The sequence below is a fragment of the Drosophila montana genome, unplaced genomic scaffold (assembly GCF_035044405.1).
Source record: "Drosophila montana isolate Dmon_TW-CO22-7 unplaced genomic scaffold, ASM3504440v1 contig_3200_1, whole genome shotgun sequence".
Taxonomy (NCBI): Eukaryota; Metazoa; Arthropoda; class Insecta; order Diptera; family Drosophilidae; genus Drosophila; species Drosophila montana.
Genome location: NW_026998080.1, coordinates 8,645,326 through 8,659,584, shown reverse-complemented (window position 1 = coordinate 8,659,584; position 14,259 = coordinate 8,645,326). Strand labels below are relative to the sequence as shown.

The window sequence follows — 14,259 nt, the reverse complement described above, 5'->3', positions numbered from 1 at the left end:
TCGATAGCTATAGCTGCTCAATTATCGCTGCTAGATTTTTAGTTGTGTACACACTTTTTCCTCAGGCAACCAACAAACTCTGCGCTTGCAATTTACCAAAAAATAAAAGTTTAAAAAATCAATAAATATGTTGGGCCGCAGCAGTGTAATTGCACGCAATTTCTCCCAGTCGATGGTGCGCTTCAGCGGCCATGGCGGTGTTCCCGGTGAGGTAAGCAACGATCGATTAAGTCGCGGTGTGTGGTTACATAATTTGTGTGTGTTGCACCTGAAACGTAATCCTGAAGGAAAATCGATGATATCACTGCCTATCAACTGTTTAAATTATAGAACCTGCCCTTCGGACTGCATAACAAATATAGGATAACCGCGCTGTTCACCATCGGCTGTGTTCTGGGCTTCGGCTCCCCCTTCCTGATCGTCAGGCACCAGCTGTTGAAGAAGTAAGTGGCCACAGCAGCCCCCAAAAGCCGCAGCAGCAACAACAACAACAACATGCAAAATGTAAGGTTAGTTTTATCAACCAATTATTGATCGCATATTTCAGTGTTGATGATCACTTGCAGATTTCGTTGTTGTTTGTTGTAGCCGCAGTATCGTACATTGTGCTACAGCTTTAAATTAAGTCAAAAGTTTAAACGTAATAAAGTTGCCCAGAAACTAAAGACCGAAAGTGCGCAGTTTCCCTTAATTTTAAGTAGGCATTGAAAACTCTAGAAACCTGTCGACTTTGTAAGCATACAAAAGTTCTCAGACACTATTTTTATTCCGTGTCGATCGGTACGCAAATTCTAATATTTTTACAAATCATCGAAGAACGTGGAAAACGGCAAAAGTTTATTGAAATATGTTTGCTTTACGCGCCGAGGTGCGCAAAATGTGCGTACCGCTTGTTCGTCAAATGTCCGGTCATCCCGGTGGTATTCCGGGCTTGGTAAGTGGTTAAAGCTGTGAATCATTAAGTCTATTCAAAATACGCCGCCACAGAACTTGCCCTTTCGCAAGGGAATGGATAGCCCCATGCGTTTTACTTTGTTCTGGCTTGTGCTTGGCACTCTTGGATTCGGTGCTCCATGGCTGGTTGTGCGTCATCAAATGCTACGCAATGTGAAGGATGATGAACCGTAAGCGTTAACTTGCATATCCTGCTGGATAAACAATAAAAGACTAATGCATTTCTACAGCGCTGAAGGGGAGTAAAACATGCACATGAAGTCTCTACGATTACTACTTAAATTCCGCTCGCATTTATAATATAATAAAGGAGTTAACTCATTCGACCTGCATCGTATCATAATAAAAAACCTCAGTTTTCATGTGGAGGGAATTGCACATCTCATATTTATTGTCGTTTTAAATTGTTTGTGGTTGGCGCGTAAAAAATTAAAATTTTCGTTCAGTACAAATTGGGCCGCCTGTTGCAGGCGCTTTATAACAATGATGATCATGGAAATTCGTTTTCTTACATCTCAATTGACTAGGAATTACAATTCTTCCCTGCCACCAAAATCGTAGTCCTCCTGGACGGGCGCCTCATCGCAATAGTTGGCCTGCTCCGAACAGATTTTGATATCCAAGTCGTTGCCCAGCTCTTCGGCTTGGAATGCTTTCAGGAATGCCTCTTCGTTGTCTTCGAGCACCTCCAGGCAGAAGTGACCCAGGCTCTTGTTGAGGTCACCATCCTGTACAAAATCAACGAGTGACGACTCGGAATTCATTTTGCCATCGATTATCATCTTGAGCAGAGTAAACTTGCCGTTGCTCTTGTAGGTGGCCTTCAGATAGTCATCCATTTTTTCACCTGCGAAGTTAAAGAGGGTTAGTTTGGTACAACATTGGGTGTCTACGGCTGTGTCAGCCACTCACAGATCTTTTCCATGAGCTCGGTCAAAAACATCTCGGATTTGATATAGCGCACACGCTTGCTAATGGAATTGCCTTGGGCATCCAGCCGGAAGCCGCTAACATCAACCTTCTTATTGGCATCCTCCTTGGCAATGGCGTCCTCCAGTTCCTGCACCGTCGCCTTGCACACTGAAATAATCGTAGGGTCCGCTTTAGATGCCAACAGGTTGTCCGCTTTTCTTCCTTACCATGACATTTGACTTCTTTTGATGTGAAGCTGTAGCCTTGCACTTGGGCGATGGCCAGCACCATGGTACAGCACAGAATCACATTCATTGCGGACATAATTTAAAACTATTTAACAATTATTTAATTTACTTTAATCAAATTCACCGGCACCAACTATTTACACCACGTCAGCACAACAACGCAAGCAATTTGAAATGTGCCTAGCCCGTATGATAATTGAAACACTGGGACTAATTGTGGCGACAGCTAAAGCGACGTCAATCTAACAAACTGATTTAAAAATGGTACTCAAATGTTTAGCTGGCCACATGTACTTAGGAGATAAGAATATAGGTGTTTATTGCCTCTCTTCTCCAATTAACAACAAAACATAAGTTTACCAGTTGCGTTTTATGTTAAACAACAGAACTTAACATTTTACTCAACTGTTATTAACAGCGAGCATTTTTTTAGCCGGGCTGTAAAGTCAGTAACAGTTTTTTCAAATTAAATAAACTTATAAAACTTAAACATTATAAGTTCATAGCAAGATGTGCAATCTGTCAATTCTGGGTTTGAAATATAATATTCAAATGAGGCTTCAATTTTAATTTACCAGCTGCCTCTCTCACTCTCCCTTATGATGATGCTCTTAACATTATCGATAACTTATTTATTCATTTTAATCGATTTATATTTTCGTTTTTTCATGCGAACATTTAAATTGTTGGCGGCATGTTTGTCGATTTAATTGCTGGCACAGTTTCATTCTCTTAAGTAATCCGTCTCTCGAGGTTCTCCTACGTTTGTGTCTTGAGATTAAAGATAACTAGTATATGTTTGAAATGCGCAATACTGATAACCAAAGTGTCAGTGTAAATGAAGAAACTGTCGCGAGCGGTTCTTCGAGACGCTATCGAGGCAAACACTATTTGCGTACAATAGAAATATATAATAAAAAAAAATCAGTAATTGTTGTTGTTGCTCCGGCCGGTTTCGTTTGTTGGTGTAACAGAACATTTAACGCATTTGTAAATTAAAGCCCACTCGTAATTCTGTATTAATTCCAATAATTTTTTATTAACAATTTCGTTTCGAGATCACGTATAATTGGCGTTAATTGAGCGTGTGTCTGCTTCATGCTTTGCTGTTTGTATTGCAGACTGTGCAATGAGCATCGTTGACTTCACACTCTTCCCTCCTGTTGTTGTTGTTGTTGTGTTTATTCATTTAATTGATAAGAATAAGCATTGTGCGCGCAGTTCAGTGGCAGATCTACACAAGTTGAGCGCGTTTATATTTGTTTTGTATTTGCTTAGCTATATTTAATGTGTGATTAGTAAATATGCATTTTGCGAAATTTCACAATTTTTAAGAATGAAATCGACTTTTGCTATCATTTCATTCCCCCTTCCTGATCTCTGCAGCCGGCGTGGTTGACATCTGACGTGCTGCTCTGACCCACAACAGTTAGTTGGCGAATGCGATAAGCATGCTCATTAATTTCATATAAATTCATATAAACAATAAATTAGCGTGAAAAGTATAAAAGTAAACAAATCACAGACATTTCACGTTTCTACGTCAAAGTTGCGCTGTCTACAGCTGTTTTGAACTTTAAACTATAATTTCGTGAAACTATAATTAATTGAAACAAAACGCGTGTTGGCTCCCTCTATGGGCGAGTAACGTTATTTATTGCCCAGTCGCTGCCATATGGCAACACAGAGAACTCTTGCCTGATTTACTTTTAAAAATCGCGACAGGTGGGAAATGGTGCAATTTTAGTTGTAGTAAACACATCTTGTTGTGCATATATTGACTCTGTAATTGATATTGCAATACGAAGTTTATACGTACAACTTGAATGATTCATGGTTATATGTACAAATATTTATTTATTTTTTATTTTCATTTAATATTGATATATTTATGTGAGTAATTGGTTTACTATAAAGACGCCCTCTATCGGCAATAGCATACGATAGTATTGCGAGCACGTCTGTAGCAACGACAGGCGGCGCGTTTCTGGCGGCTGTGTGACTCGGTTGCCGCCACATCCTGTGCCTCCTCCTGGCGTAAGAGTTGGGCAACAGCTGCCTCTACGTCTGATGGCCCTTCGGAGTCGGTCTCTGCTTGATCCACTTCCTGAGCAGCCCGTCCGTCGGTCGGCTCTAGATCCTTGAGCTCTATTGGCTCTGGCGTTACAGGCTGTGCCAGGGCCAAGGATGCCAGCACAACTAGCACACTTAGGATCATGGTTAACTTCATTGTTGTGACTTTGGATGAGTTTTCCTTTAGTTGGCTAGGACTTCTATGCAGCTGCTGGGTTAGGCCGTGTGTAGTGTGATGATTGACAATGTAACAAGAGTTTTTATAGCCGAAACGTAGTCTATGTCATTCAGATAAATTGGGGGACTTTCAAAAGGTGATTTTTTTCAAAGTTATTCCTATGGGTGGACTCACCTGAGTCTCCAGTTGAATATATATTTATATATATACTTTTATGGCTGCTCAAATATGCACAAAGTCAATATAACTTTATTTTGACTGTGTGAATCACTTGCTGTATATCGGAACTCGTAGCCATGATTATATCGAGGCACGTTTGTTGAGGTTTACAAGCTGTTCTCGGGGCTAAGCCACCTGCCAGGAGCAGGAATACGAATCTTACCCAGATTGGTTGGGTTAAGTCAAAGGACTTTCAATGAAACCCACACATATAGAACTAGGTGCTTCTCTTATCAAAACTCGCTTTAATTAAATTGAATATAATTGCAATTTTATTGAATCCTTCAATATAAGTACTTTAGCGTCGACAGATGCAAACAGCCTTATCATTACAATAACCCCCACTCCTGCCCAGGCCAATACAGTGAGCTGCACAGGCCGAGTGATTCACATCGAAGCCGCTCAGCAGATCGCATGTGGCACGCTTCTGACGGCTGTGGAAATCCGGCACGGGCTCCACTGCCCAGGGCTCCTGGTCGGCTAGTGATTCCTGGACGATAGGTTGTGCCTGGGCCAAGCACACGAAGAGTGCCAGAACGCCAAGGAATATGGTACATTTCATCTTGCTGCCGAGTGGACTGCTCTATAACTGCGAGTGATGTGCTCAGAAGCTACAGCTGCCTTTTATACAGCCCAAGCTTGGCTCTATCAAGGTTTAACATCAGAGTCTCAGCTGCTACAAGCTAAGGGAGTTCCCCTGGGGGGAAGTATTTGGCAGTCCTAGGTATTATTCATAGAGCGCTGATAACCAAATTTATATATAGACTATATAAAATATGAACGGGACATCTGATCTTCAGGCAAATAGGTTAGCCCTGTCTTATAAAAACAAAGCAAATCTTTATAGAATATAATCTGCCCAATCCCTTTAATCTAATTGAGTCTTTTTTTATCAAGAAAATGTTTCAACTGTACATTTCACTACAACGAATTCTGCATAAGCATAAAATCTTTGAAAAATGATTATTCTTTTCAAGAATTGGCCCAATTAATTTGGCCATAGTTTGTTTTGATTAGCGCTCAAGTTTTTGCGCTTCAAAATTTTGGCCATAGCCAAAATAAATGCCTCGATTTCCTCGTAAATGTTTTAATTGTTTTGCAAGTGCGCAGATTCGATTCTATTGAAGCGATGCAGATACAGATACAGCCACAGCAACAGCCACAGCTACAGATACAGATACAAATGCGTAGCTACAACAAATAAATTCAGCCGAATTGTATCTTCACAAAAAACAAACACAAAATGATTAGTTAAGTACACAAGCGGGCGTAATGTCTGTGTGTGTGCGCATTTGTATCTTTGTATCTGTAATTCTATTCGTATGGTATCTGTATCTGTATCTGTAGCTGTTTCGGTATCGGCTCTTTTTTTTTTGTGCTGCGCATCAGCTACATCGGGGCTACCAAATGCGTCTTCATCGCTGGCCAGCGACTGGACTGCGGCTATTATTATTATTGACACCAGTCGAGTGGTTGCTGCCTGGAACCCCTTTTGAATGGACTGTTTACCTTTGTTATCGTTGTATGTTGTATTGAATTTGGCGTCATACTGTCTGCCAGTCGCAGTCGCAGTCGCTGTCGTGCTCCCCCCTGATAACCATGGCATGTTCGGCCATAAAAGAAGACCACAAAAGAAAACAATGGGCAAAGGGCAAAACAGGGGCCAGGCGGGTGCCAGTCGGGGGCAGAGACACAGGCAGACACACGCACGCACTCACACATGCACACACACACACGATCAGGGGCAAGGGCTTGGGGAGGCTATCGTCGTCGGTTTGCCGTCGTCACACTGTCTGGCAGGTTTCACACCGTTGCCGGTGTTTCACATGGGCCCCGGGCACTTGGGGCAGCAGCTCTATAAATCACAGACGTGTGCGACTGCCTGGCGAGAGGCAGGAGCTGTGTCTCAGGCCCAGTTCCCAGTTGCCAGTTCCAGTCGGGCGCAAGTACATAGCTCACGTTTTTCCTTTTCTCCTGCTCTTTTTTTTTTTTTAAGTATACTTTTTGCCTTCTGCCTGCCGAGGCACAGCTGGTCGGCGGGGCCCAGGCCCAGGCCCAGAGATCGCCCGTCGCTGATCCCAACAACTGGCAGTGGCTTGTTTTGTTTTAGCTGTTGGTGTTGGTGAGGCAACCTCTTCAGATATACAAAGGAAGATAAATTTCACACTCAAAACTCGCACACACACACACACACAGGCAAGAGTGTGTGCGTGAGGATCGTTGCGGCTGTCGGGCTGTCGGGCCTTTATGCTAACCGCGCTGTCCGGGCCAGCCGCATCGTGGTAATGCAGGCAAAGAATAAAGATAAGATATGGCAGTAGACACTGCCAGACATTGTGGCGACATCGACATCGACATGCTCGATGCCCAATGCACTGACCAACTCTCTGTCTGTCTGTCTGTGTGTGTGTGTGTGTGTGTGTGTGTGTGCACCACGATCGACCACCTTGTGCTCCTTCTCGCTCTCGCGCTGCTGTTTGGCTGTCCCTTTCGGCGTGCGCGCGCTCGCAGCCATCTCTTTCGCACGCACACATGCTCGCACTCTCTCGCCGTTTGCCAGTTTAGGCCACTCTCGGCCGCAATATATATACATATATACGTATATATATTCCCGACTACTCCTATTGAACTGTTGAACGTCTCAGTCGTATTTGAAACTTGGCGACGCACGGTTTGGTTTTTCACTTTTTCACTTTTTCAGTCCGCTCGTGTGTTGGCTTTTCATCAAGAGTGTGTATAATTTTTGCGAAAAAAACAAACAAACAAACAAAAACGAACCCAAACATAAGTTCATATAAAGCACAAATCCCTAATACTCATAAACAAATGGAACACGCTCGCATGCGTATATAGAGTATACATATCCATCTCTATAAACCGAACTGGCCAAGATTAAATCTAAAAATAGCCGCGAATATCGATAAACAAATAAAGCAGAGACTACAAATTATTCTACCACACCCACCCACGAATTTCGAATTGCAAAAAAAACCAAAACTTTTATATATAGAGCATATATAATCTACATACATATAATGCAATAATACGCTTGTGCGCCTTAATTATTTAACAATTTTATTGACAATCTATAAAATGTTTGCGAAATGTTTGCCCATTGCACTCGGCATGCTGCTGCTGCTGCAACTGGCCACGGGCAGCCGCGGGAGCAGCTTGGAGCAGCAGCAGGAGCAGGAGCAGCCGCGACATGAACTGCCGGTAAGTTGTACTCTCAATCCCAAGAAAACACTTGAATATTCCAGGTATTAAGCAGAGAGTAAAAAAGAGTATATATATACATACAGAGTATGTGCTTGGTCAGTCCCATTGCTCGGCCTGATTGCTACAAATTGTCTGCGTGCCCAGCACCTCGTCTGACTCCAACTCGGACTTTGACTTTTAGCTTACCCCCCCCCCCCTCCGCCCTCCATTTGCCCCCCTCCAGTTTGTGGCTTTTATTCGTTGCCGCCGCGCTGTCTGCGATTTTCGCATTGCCGGCAAATGTTGGCCATATAGCCTTTGCCCAACTTCAAGCCCGATCTCCTTTGTTTTTGTTTCATCTGCCCGACGAACGTGGTTTTTTTTTTCGCTTTTTTTTGTTCTCTTCTGTTTGTTCTTCCTCTTTTTTGAAGAACGCGCAGAATCGGCGCAAAAAGTGCTGAGATGTAAAATATAAAAAATGGTCACAAGTCAAAAGCGTTTCGGCCAGGTAGGCTCTAACCAGCAGAGCGACAGAGAGAGAGAGAGAGAGAGAGAGGGAGGGAGAGGGAGAGGGAGCCAGTGACCAGTGCCCAGTTCCATTGCCATTGCCATTGCCACTAAGCTGCCTGATGATGACAAAGTGTGAAGCAGCATTTCAAGTGTGCCTCTCTACACACCCGCTCCTCCCTCGTCCGCCCCTTACCAGCCCCTAATCCTATGAGCGTGAGAACTGTCAGTCAATAATTTTGTCGTTATCGATCGCAACAATCCTTGAGCTGTCGCCATATAGATTTATTGGGCGACTCGCTTTGCAGCCCCTTCACAGCAACATATATATATATACTATATATGTATATGTATGTATGTGTGTATATCAAATGTCTATAGCATCATATCATATTATGGCTGGCACGTTGCGGGATAACGCCCTATTTCGTCAAGAAAATGCCATTTGCATTACCAATTAGACATTGGCCAAGCAATTGGCGCCGCTTTGAGCCAATTTTATAAGCCTCACAGATGCCCTACACATGGTCAGGTATCATTCTCCGGAATCTCGCCTTACCATGGCAGACATAATGCAGCTGCTGAGCCAGCAAAATCTGCACATAGTATATATAGCCATATATATATATTGACTGCATGTTTATCCGTGTGTCTAATGTGTCTGTCAACAAGCAGCACACAAAGCGACGAGTCACCTGTTCTCGCCCGATCCGATTACCGCTCAGCGCGTGCTCCAAAAATCGAACAGCTCCCGGGCAGCTATACAAAATGGCTACCCGGTTACCCGGCTACCCGGCTACCCTGCCTACCTATATTGTGTGTACATCTGTGTGTCTTTTCTTTGTATACATATGCCCGATAAGACGGCGACATTAAGCGTATTTGTTCGTTCAATTGTATAACATTTCTTTTTGGGCTACTGGTTTTGAGTTTCTTTCAAATGTGGCACTGTGTGTGCTCTATTGTAAAAGAGTTCCGAATTGGGCTACTTGACTTAGAGAACAGGCCAACTGGGGTTAGGAACGTGGCATGGAACATCTTAAGTCAGATTGAGGCTTTAGATCTTGGCATGAGACATTGTAAGAATTTGGAATGGGGCACAAGAATTAAGTGTAATTATGCTTGCACAGCTCTCATTATATTTCTGAGGTTAGGAACGCGGCATAGAACATGTAAAGTCTGATTCGGGTCGTGAAATGGAACATCTAAAGTCAGATTGAGGGTTAATATCGTGGAATGGAACATTATTAAAAGTTGGAATGGGGCACAAGTATTTAAGTGTATTTAAGCCTGCACAGCTCTCTTTATATTTCTGAGGTTAGGAACGCGGCATAGAACATGTAAAGTCTGATTAAGAACGTGAAATGGAACATTTGCATAATAACAGACACAAGTATTTCTGAGTTATTAAGTCCGTACAGCTCTCATATTTTTTTTGGTTAGGAACGTGGAATGGAACATCTAAGATCTGATGTAAGCTTCATACTACATTTTCAGCTTAGAATCCTGTAGTCAAGCATTTAAACTAAGTTCTGAGTGGCGCTATAATAAGTTGTTGTGAATCATAACTGAATATGTTTCTGAGGTTAGGAACGTGGAATGGAACATCTAAGATCTGATGTAAACTTCTTGCTATACTTTGAGCTCAGAATCCTGAAATCAAGCATTTAAGCTAAGCTCTGATTAGCTTTATGCTAAGGTGTTATAAAGCATGGCTAAATAATTCGATCGCTCAGCGCTGATTACATTTCTGAGGTTAGGAACGTGGAATGGAACAGCAATAAAAGTCACGTATTCGCCTATAAGCCACTTCTAGAAGGTTGATTAAAGCGTATCACATCTTTAAACTAGAACTCTATCAGATCATATCAAGTTTGTCTGTTGTCACATTTAATGTGCATATAAAAATGCAAAAATATGAACGTGTAGATGCCACATAATAATTTGCAGTCATGTAGTTCGATGGGTTTTCGCATATTTTTCAGGCTGTACAACTTTATTTCGCATATTTCTTCTTATTTTTTTTTCTTTGAATAATCGTAACAGCTCTAAGCTAATTAATGTCAAGAAATTGTTGTAGTTTATCTAAAGAGCAGCAAATTGGCGACAAAAGCTGCTGCAATGCCAAAACCGAAGTGCTACGCAATTGAACGGGGGGGACAACTAAAAAAATACATATATAATCAAAGTGTATTTAGTGTTTTTTTTTTGGACTGAAACAAGAATCGAGTGGCAGCCAGTTGGTCTGGCCAATTGACCATAATTTTTGGTCAGTTTTTTCGTCTGGGAACTGGCGGACATTCAAAAACATACGAGCGATGCCATGCTAGTTATGGCCTGGCCACTTTGATTTTCATATTGGCCACGTTCGTGTTTCACTACCCTCCCCTCCCCACCCCTCCCCTCCCCTCTCCTATGGCGACTCCGATGCGTTGCATGCCAACAACTGCTGAGCAACGGCTGATTCGTATTCAAGTCGAGCATTGACGACGACTGCGACTTGAATTTGGCGACCATAAATGTAATAAATCATTTAACGCGTGCTTGATATTATTTACGCTTTTGGCCTGTAAAAGCGCATACAGCGAATATTTCTCATGTGCCCACTTCACACCTTCGTGTTCCAGCTGTCGCAGTCGCTGTCCGAGTGCGCCGCCAAGCAGGGCGAGTGCGACGAGAGCGAGGGACCCGTTTGCGGCACAGACGATCAGACCTATCCCACGCGCTGTCACCTGCTGCGGGTGCAGTGCAGCGGCCACCAGGTCAGCCTCAAGCATCGCGGCAATTGCAAGGGTAAACACACACACACACACTTTGAACTAGCCAACTGGTTCTATGCTTAGCCATATGCCACCTCCTTTTTTTAGGCTGCCTGGTCGCGCGTCAGTACGCGAGACGGGAGCGTGCACGCAATCCGAAAATCTTCTTTCCGCGCTGCCGCAGCGATGGCAACTATGCGGCCGTACAGTGCCTGGTCGATTCGGGCTGCTGGTGCAGCGACAGCAGCGGCAAGCCCATCCGGAATACCTCCACCCGGCGCAGCAGGCCCAAGTGCGGCGCCTACAGACGCAACAATCGCCGTCGGTCGCCGCAGCGCCAGCTCAACCTGGATGCGGATGCGGCCAATAGCAGCGAAGGTGCCAGCGTCGGCGTCGGCGGCGGATCGGGACATCGTCCGTGCAGCAAGGCGGATCGTCTGGCGTTTAACAATCATCTGATCAAGGTATTTCGCAGCGAGCAATTGCGCTCCGGACAAACCCAAACGGCTGCTGCTAGCGATGCCGCTGTGCTCGACTGGAAGTTTGCCCAGTTGGATGTGAATGCCAATCAGTTGCTGGACAGACAAGAAGTGCGTGAGCTCAAGAAGCTTGTCAAGCGGGTGAGTTGCTGTCCCCGACGCTGTCGCACATGCCGTGTACACGTCACTCAGATCAAACAATATGCTCCAACCGTATTTTGTATGCGCACACACACAGGCGGTAAAGCCCAGACGTTGTGGACGTGCCTTTGGCAAGTACTGTGATGTCAACAGAGACGATAGCCTGTCCCGTCTGGAATGGAGCAATTGCCTGTCCAAAGATACCAGTCATCGTAAGTAGCTCTCTAAATATAGTACAGTAAATATATAACTGCATGCTTAATGAGGAAGTGAGATCCTCATAGAGAGGTGGCATGAAATGATTTTTTGGGTTGGGATTTTGAATGGGTAAACAATCAAAACATTAGGCTTAACCCCATAGCTCTCTAAAGTACAATAAATAAATATAACTGCATTTGTAATGAGGAAGTGAGAATCACATAGAGAGGCGGTAGAAAACAATGCATGAAATGTGGTTGGGCTTTTGCATGGGTAAACAGCTAAAACATTAGGCTTAACCGAATGTTTGTGTGTTGTATCCGTTTTTGTATCCATCTACCAAATTCCCCCCATAGCTCTCTAAATATAGTATAGTAAATATATATAACTGCATGTGTAATGAGGAAGTGAGAATCACATAGAGAGGTGGTAGAAAAGAATGCATGAAATGCTGTTGGGATTTCGCATGGGTAAACGGTCATTAGGCTTAACTGAATGTTTGTGTGTTGTTTTCCGTTTTCGTTTTTGTATCCATCTACCAAATTCTGCCCATACAGGTAAAACGGCAGTTAACATCGTGAACAGCGGTTCAACGATCAGCTCCATCACATCGCCCACAATTCCACGCCGCACGCACTACACAAATCTGCATAACATAGACCATACAAATCCCCACCATGACCATACCAATACGAATATCATCGGCTCGAGCAGCAGCAGCAGCCAGTCTCGCATCCACGAGCTTGGCATTGGGAGCGAAGAGCACGAAGATGATTATATTGGCGAGGATGAGGACGTGAGCATGACACATCCACGCACATCCCCGTTGTCGCCATCGACATTTAATTGTACGTACTTGTTGGGCAATAAACTAACCATTAATTTTGAGTAATACCCAAGTAACATCCAATAGCACTTGGCATGCTTCCAAAGGGCAGTATCGAGTCTATTCTAATGGGCCTTTCGTTCACAGTTCTGAATGCCAAGACAGCGGAGGCGAATAACAACGAGAGCGAAGGCGATGCCAACTGCTGGACGGATCGGGAAGTGGCTCGCGAGGAGCAGCGCGTAAGTGCGAATGGCTCGATCCCAGTTCCCCAGTTCCCACTCCCTTTTCGGTGAATCATTTCGATTGTATCGCATCTCATTTTCAGCATGGCGGCAACAGGTCCTTCTTTGTGCCCGAGTGCATGGCCGATGGTCGCTATAAGCGCGTCCAATGCTATAGCTCCATTTGCTGGTGTGTGAACGAGGAAACGGGCAAGAATATACCGGGCACATTTGGCCAAAAGCGACCGCAATGCGACGAGGTCGCCGCCGTGCGACCCATGAAAGGCTGCACAGAGCCCCGTAAAACGCAATTCCTCAAGGAGCTCAAGGAGTTCCTCAACACACAGATACTACCCAGCAGCAATACTGGGTAAGCGGAAAATATAAACAGATAAATAATCAGCACATAATTAACACATACATTTGGTTCCATAGAAACTCGACCATGTGGAAGTCGGAGGATGAGCGCATTGCCACGCTGAGCTTTGTCTTCCTGGACAAGAACAAAAACAAGTCGTGGGAGCGCAAAGAATGGAAGGTGTTCCGTGATCTGGTCACCAGCGCCAGGTGAATAAATTCCTCTTTAAAATTAGGATCTTTAAATTATATTTAATCTTCCGCTGCAGCAACTTGAGCAAATGCGGCAAGAAAATGCCTCGCTACTGTGATGCGAATGGCGATAAGAAAATCTCGTTGTCCGAGTGGTTGAACTGTCTGCAATCACAGCGAACGGAGAGCACCACCACTGCAAAGCCGGCACGATCAAGTGAGTGCCCTAGTTGGCCCACCTTAAACATCTGCTAATCCCATCATTTCTTTTAGACGAGACGGCCACATCGCGGCTCCTGGGATCAAATCCGTTGGAGCACTATCTTAAAGATTAGTTTTTTAGTGATGACGTTGCTTGTTTTGTGCTGCTACTCATTAGATGTCGTGCCATGTTGCGTGGAGGAGCTTGAATACATCCACCCACTCATACACACTCTCACCCACACACACTCACATTCCTAGCGTATAGATTCTACGATTTACATGTATATGTAATTAGTGTTGTAAATATTACTGAATATAAATGTTTAGCTTAATTGTAATGTATATTGAATATGTTTATTCAGACTGATCGAGGGAAATCAGCCTTCAATTATTTTAATCGATGTAGATTTAATTCAAACTTTCACTTGGCGCGCATCGTTCTTAAAATAAAACTACAATTGCAGCCAACTTCACGTGACGCCAGTAAAAATCGCCTTCGATCAATTTTGCGCAGCATGAAGTTGGCTGCGAACGCAATTTCACACACAGTCGCTGCCCGCCAATAAGAAATTATGCCTTGCACTTATCGA

At 43.9% G+C, this 14,259-nt stretch overlaps 6 protein-coding genes across 9 annotated transcripts; 3 read left to right on the top strand and 3 right to left on the bottom strand.

Moving 5' to 3' along the window:
• Window positions 1-44: 44 nt before the first annotated feature.
• Window positions 45-673, top strand: LOC135431291 (cytochrome c oxidase subunit 7C, mitochondrial). Of its 2 annotated transcripts, none has more exons than XM_064686318.1 (3): window positions 45-211; window positions 331-504; window positions 567-673. In XM_064686318.1, exons 1-2 carry the CDS (start codon window positions 128-130, stop codon window positions 445-447), a joined length of 201 nt encoding a protein of 66 aa, XP_064542388.1. In that variant the 5' UTR covers window positions 45-127; the 3' UTR covers window positions 448-504; window positions 567-673. The 2 variants fall into 2 exon arrangements, with proteins under 2 accessions (XP_064542388.1, XP_064542387.1); XM_064686317.1 differs by having other exon boundaries at window positions 331-509.
• Window positions 674-756: 83 nt separating this feature from the next.
• On the top strand, window positions 757-1,339 carry LOC135431290 (uncharacterized). The gene is made up of 3 exons (XM_064686315.1): window positions 757-934; window positions 988-1,124; window positions 1,185-1,339. Exons 1-3 carry the CDS (start codon window positions 848-850, stop codon window positions 1,198-1,200), a joined length of 240 nt encoding a protein of 79 aa, XP_064542385.1. The 5' UTR covers window positions 757-847; the 3' UTR covers window positions 1,201-1,339.
• sel (canopy family protein seele) lies at window positions 1,311-2,453 on the bottom strand. Its single transcript, XM_064686312.1, has 3 exons — window positions 2,094-2,453; window positions 1,867-2,034; window positions 1,311-1,801 (listed from the first exon to the last, which is right to left on the bottom strand). The coding sequence occupies exons 1-3, from the start codon at window positions 2,188-2,190 to the stop codon at window positions 1,485-1,487; spliced, it is 582 nt and encodes a 193-aa protein (XP_064542382.1). The 5' UTR covers window positions 2,191-2,453; the 3' UTR covers window positions 1,311-1,484.
• Window positions 2,454-3,987: 1,534 nt separating this feature from the next.
• LOC135431288 (uncharacterized) lies at window positions 3,988-4,547 on the bottom strand. Its single transcript, XM_064686313.1, has one exon. It carries the CDS (start codon window positions 4,342-4,344, stop codon window positions 4,039-4,041), a length of 306 nt encoding a protein of 101 aa, XP_064542383.1. The 5' UTR covers window positions 4,345-4,547; the 3' UTR covers window positions 3,988-4,038.
• A 262-nt stretch (window positions 4,548-4,809) lies between these two features.
• On the bottom strand, window positions 4,810-5,188 carry Def (Defensin). Its single transcript, XM_064686314.1, has one exon. The coding sequence runs from the start codon at window positions 5,144-5,146 to the stop codon at window positions 4,883-4,885; it is 264 nt and encodes an 87-aa protein (XP_064542384.1). The 5' UTR covers window positions 5,147-5,188; the 3' UTR covers window positions 4,810-4,882.
• Window positions 5,189-7,287: 2,099 nt separating this feature from the next.
• On the top strand, window positions 7,288-14,007 carry magu (SPARC related modular calcium binding-like protein magu). Of its 3 annotated transcripts, none has more exons than XM_064686306.1 (10): window positions 7,288-7,800; window positions 10,917-11,082; window positions 11,157-11,668; window positions 11,766-11,880; window positions 12,424-12,714; window positions 12,780-12,934; window positions 13,021-13,286; window positions 13,352-13,483; window positions 13,543-13,682; window positions 13,739-14,007. In XM_064686306.1, the coding sequence occupies exons 1-10, from the start codon at window positions 7,678-7,680 to the stop codon at window positions 13,798-13,800; spliced, it is 1,962 nt and encodes a 653-aa protein (XP_064542376.1). In that variant the 5' UTR covers window positions 7,288-7,677; the 3' UTR covers window positions 13,801-14,007. The 3 variants fall into 3 exon arrangements, with proteins under 3 accessions (XP_064542376.1, XP_064542378.1, XP_064542377.1); XM_064686307.1 differs by having other exon boundaries at window positions 7,296-7,800; window positions 12,840-12,934; XM_064686308.1 differs by lacking the exon at window positions 12,424-12,714 and having other exon boundaries at window positions 7,290-7,800; window positions 12,840-12,934.
• The last annotated feature ends 252 nt before the right edge of the window (window positions 14,008-14,259 follow it).

Coding starts and splice junctions, on each gene's coding strand:
- LOC135431291 (XM_064686318.1), top strand. CDS start 128: ATGTTGGGCCGCAGCAGTGTAATTGCACGCAATTTCTCCCAGTCGATG. Junction 212..330: donor ATGGCGGTGTTCCCGGTGAG/GTAAGCAACGAT, acceptor TTTAAATTATAG/AACCTGCCCTTCGGACTGCA.
- LOC135431290 (XM_064686315.1), top strand. CDS start 848: ATGTTTGCTTTACGCGCCGAGGTGCGCAAAATGTGCGTACCGCTTGTT. Junction 935..987: donor CCGGTGGTATTCCGGGCTTG/GTAAGTGGTTAA, acceptor ACGCCGCCACAG/AACTTGCCCTTTCGCAAGGG.
- sel (XM_064686312.1), bottom strand. CDS start 2,190: ATGTCCGCAATGAATGTGATTCTGTGCTGTACCATGGTGCTGGCCATC. Junction 2,035..2,093: donor AAAAGAAGTCAAATGTCATG/GTAAGGAAGAAA, acceptor CGATTATTTCAG/TGTGCAAGGCGACGGTGCAG. Junction 1,802..1,866: donor CGAGCTCATGGAAAAGATCT/GTGAGTGGCTGA, acceptor TTAACTTCGCAG/GTGAAAAAATGGATGACTAT.
- LOC135431288 (XM_064686313.1), bottom strand. CDS start 4,344: ATGAAGTTAACCATGATCCTAAGTGTGCTAGTTGTGCTGGCATCCTTG.
- Def (XM_064686314.1), bottom strand. CDS start 5,146: ATGAAATGTACCATATTCCTTGGCGTTCTGGCACTCTTCGTGTGCTTG.
- magu (XM_064686306.1), top strand. CDS start 7,678: ATGTTTGCGAAATGTTTGCCCATTGCACTCGGCATGCTGCTGCTGCTG. Junction 7,801..10,916: donor AGCCGCGACATGAACTGCCG/GTAAGTTGTACT, acceptor TTCGTGTTCCAG/CTGTCGCAGTCGCTGTCCGA. Junction 13,683..13,738: donor TGCAAAGCCGGCACGATCAA/GTGAGTGCCCTA, acceptor CATTTCTTTTAG/ACGAGACGGCCACATCGCGG.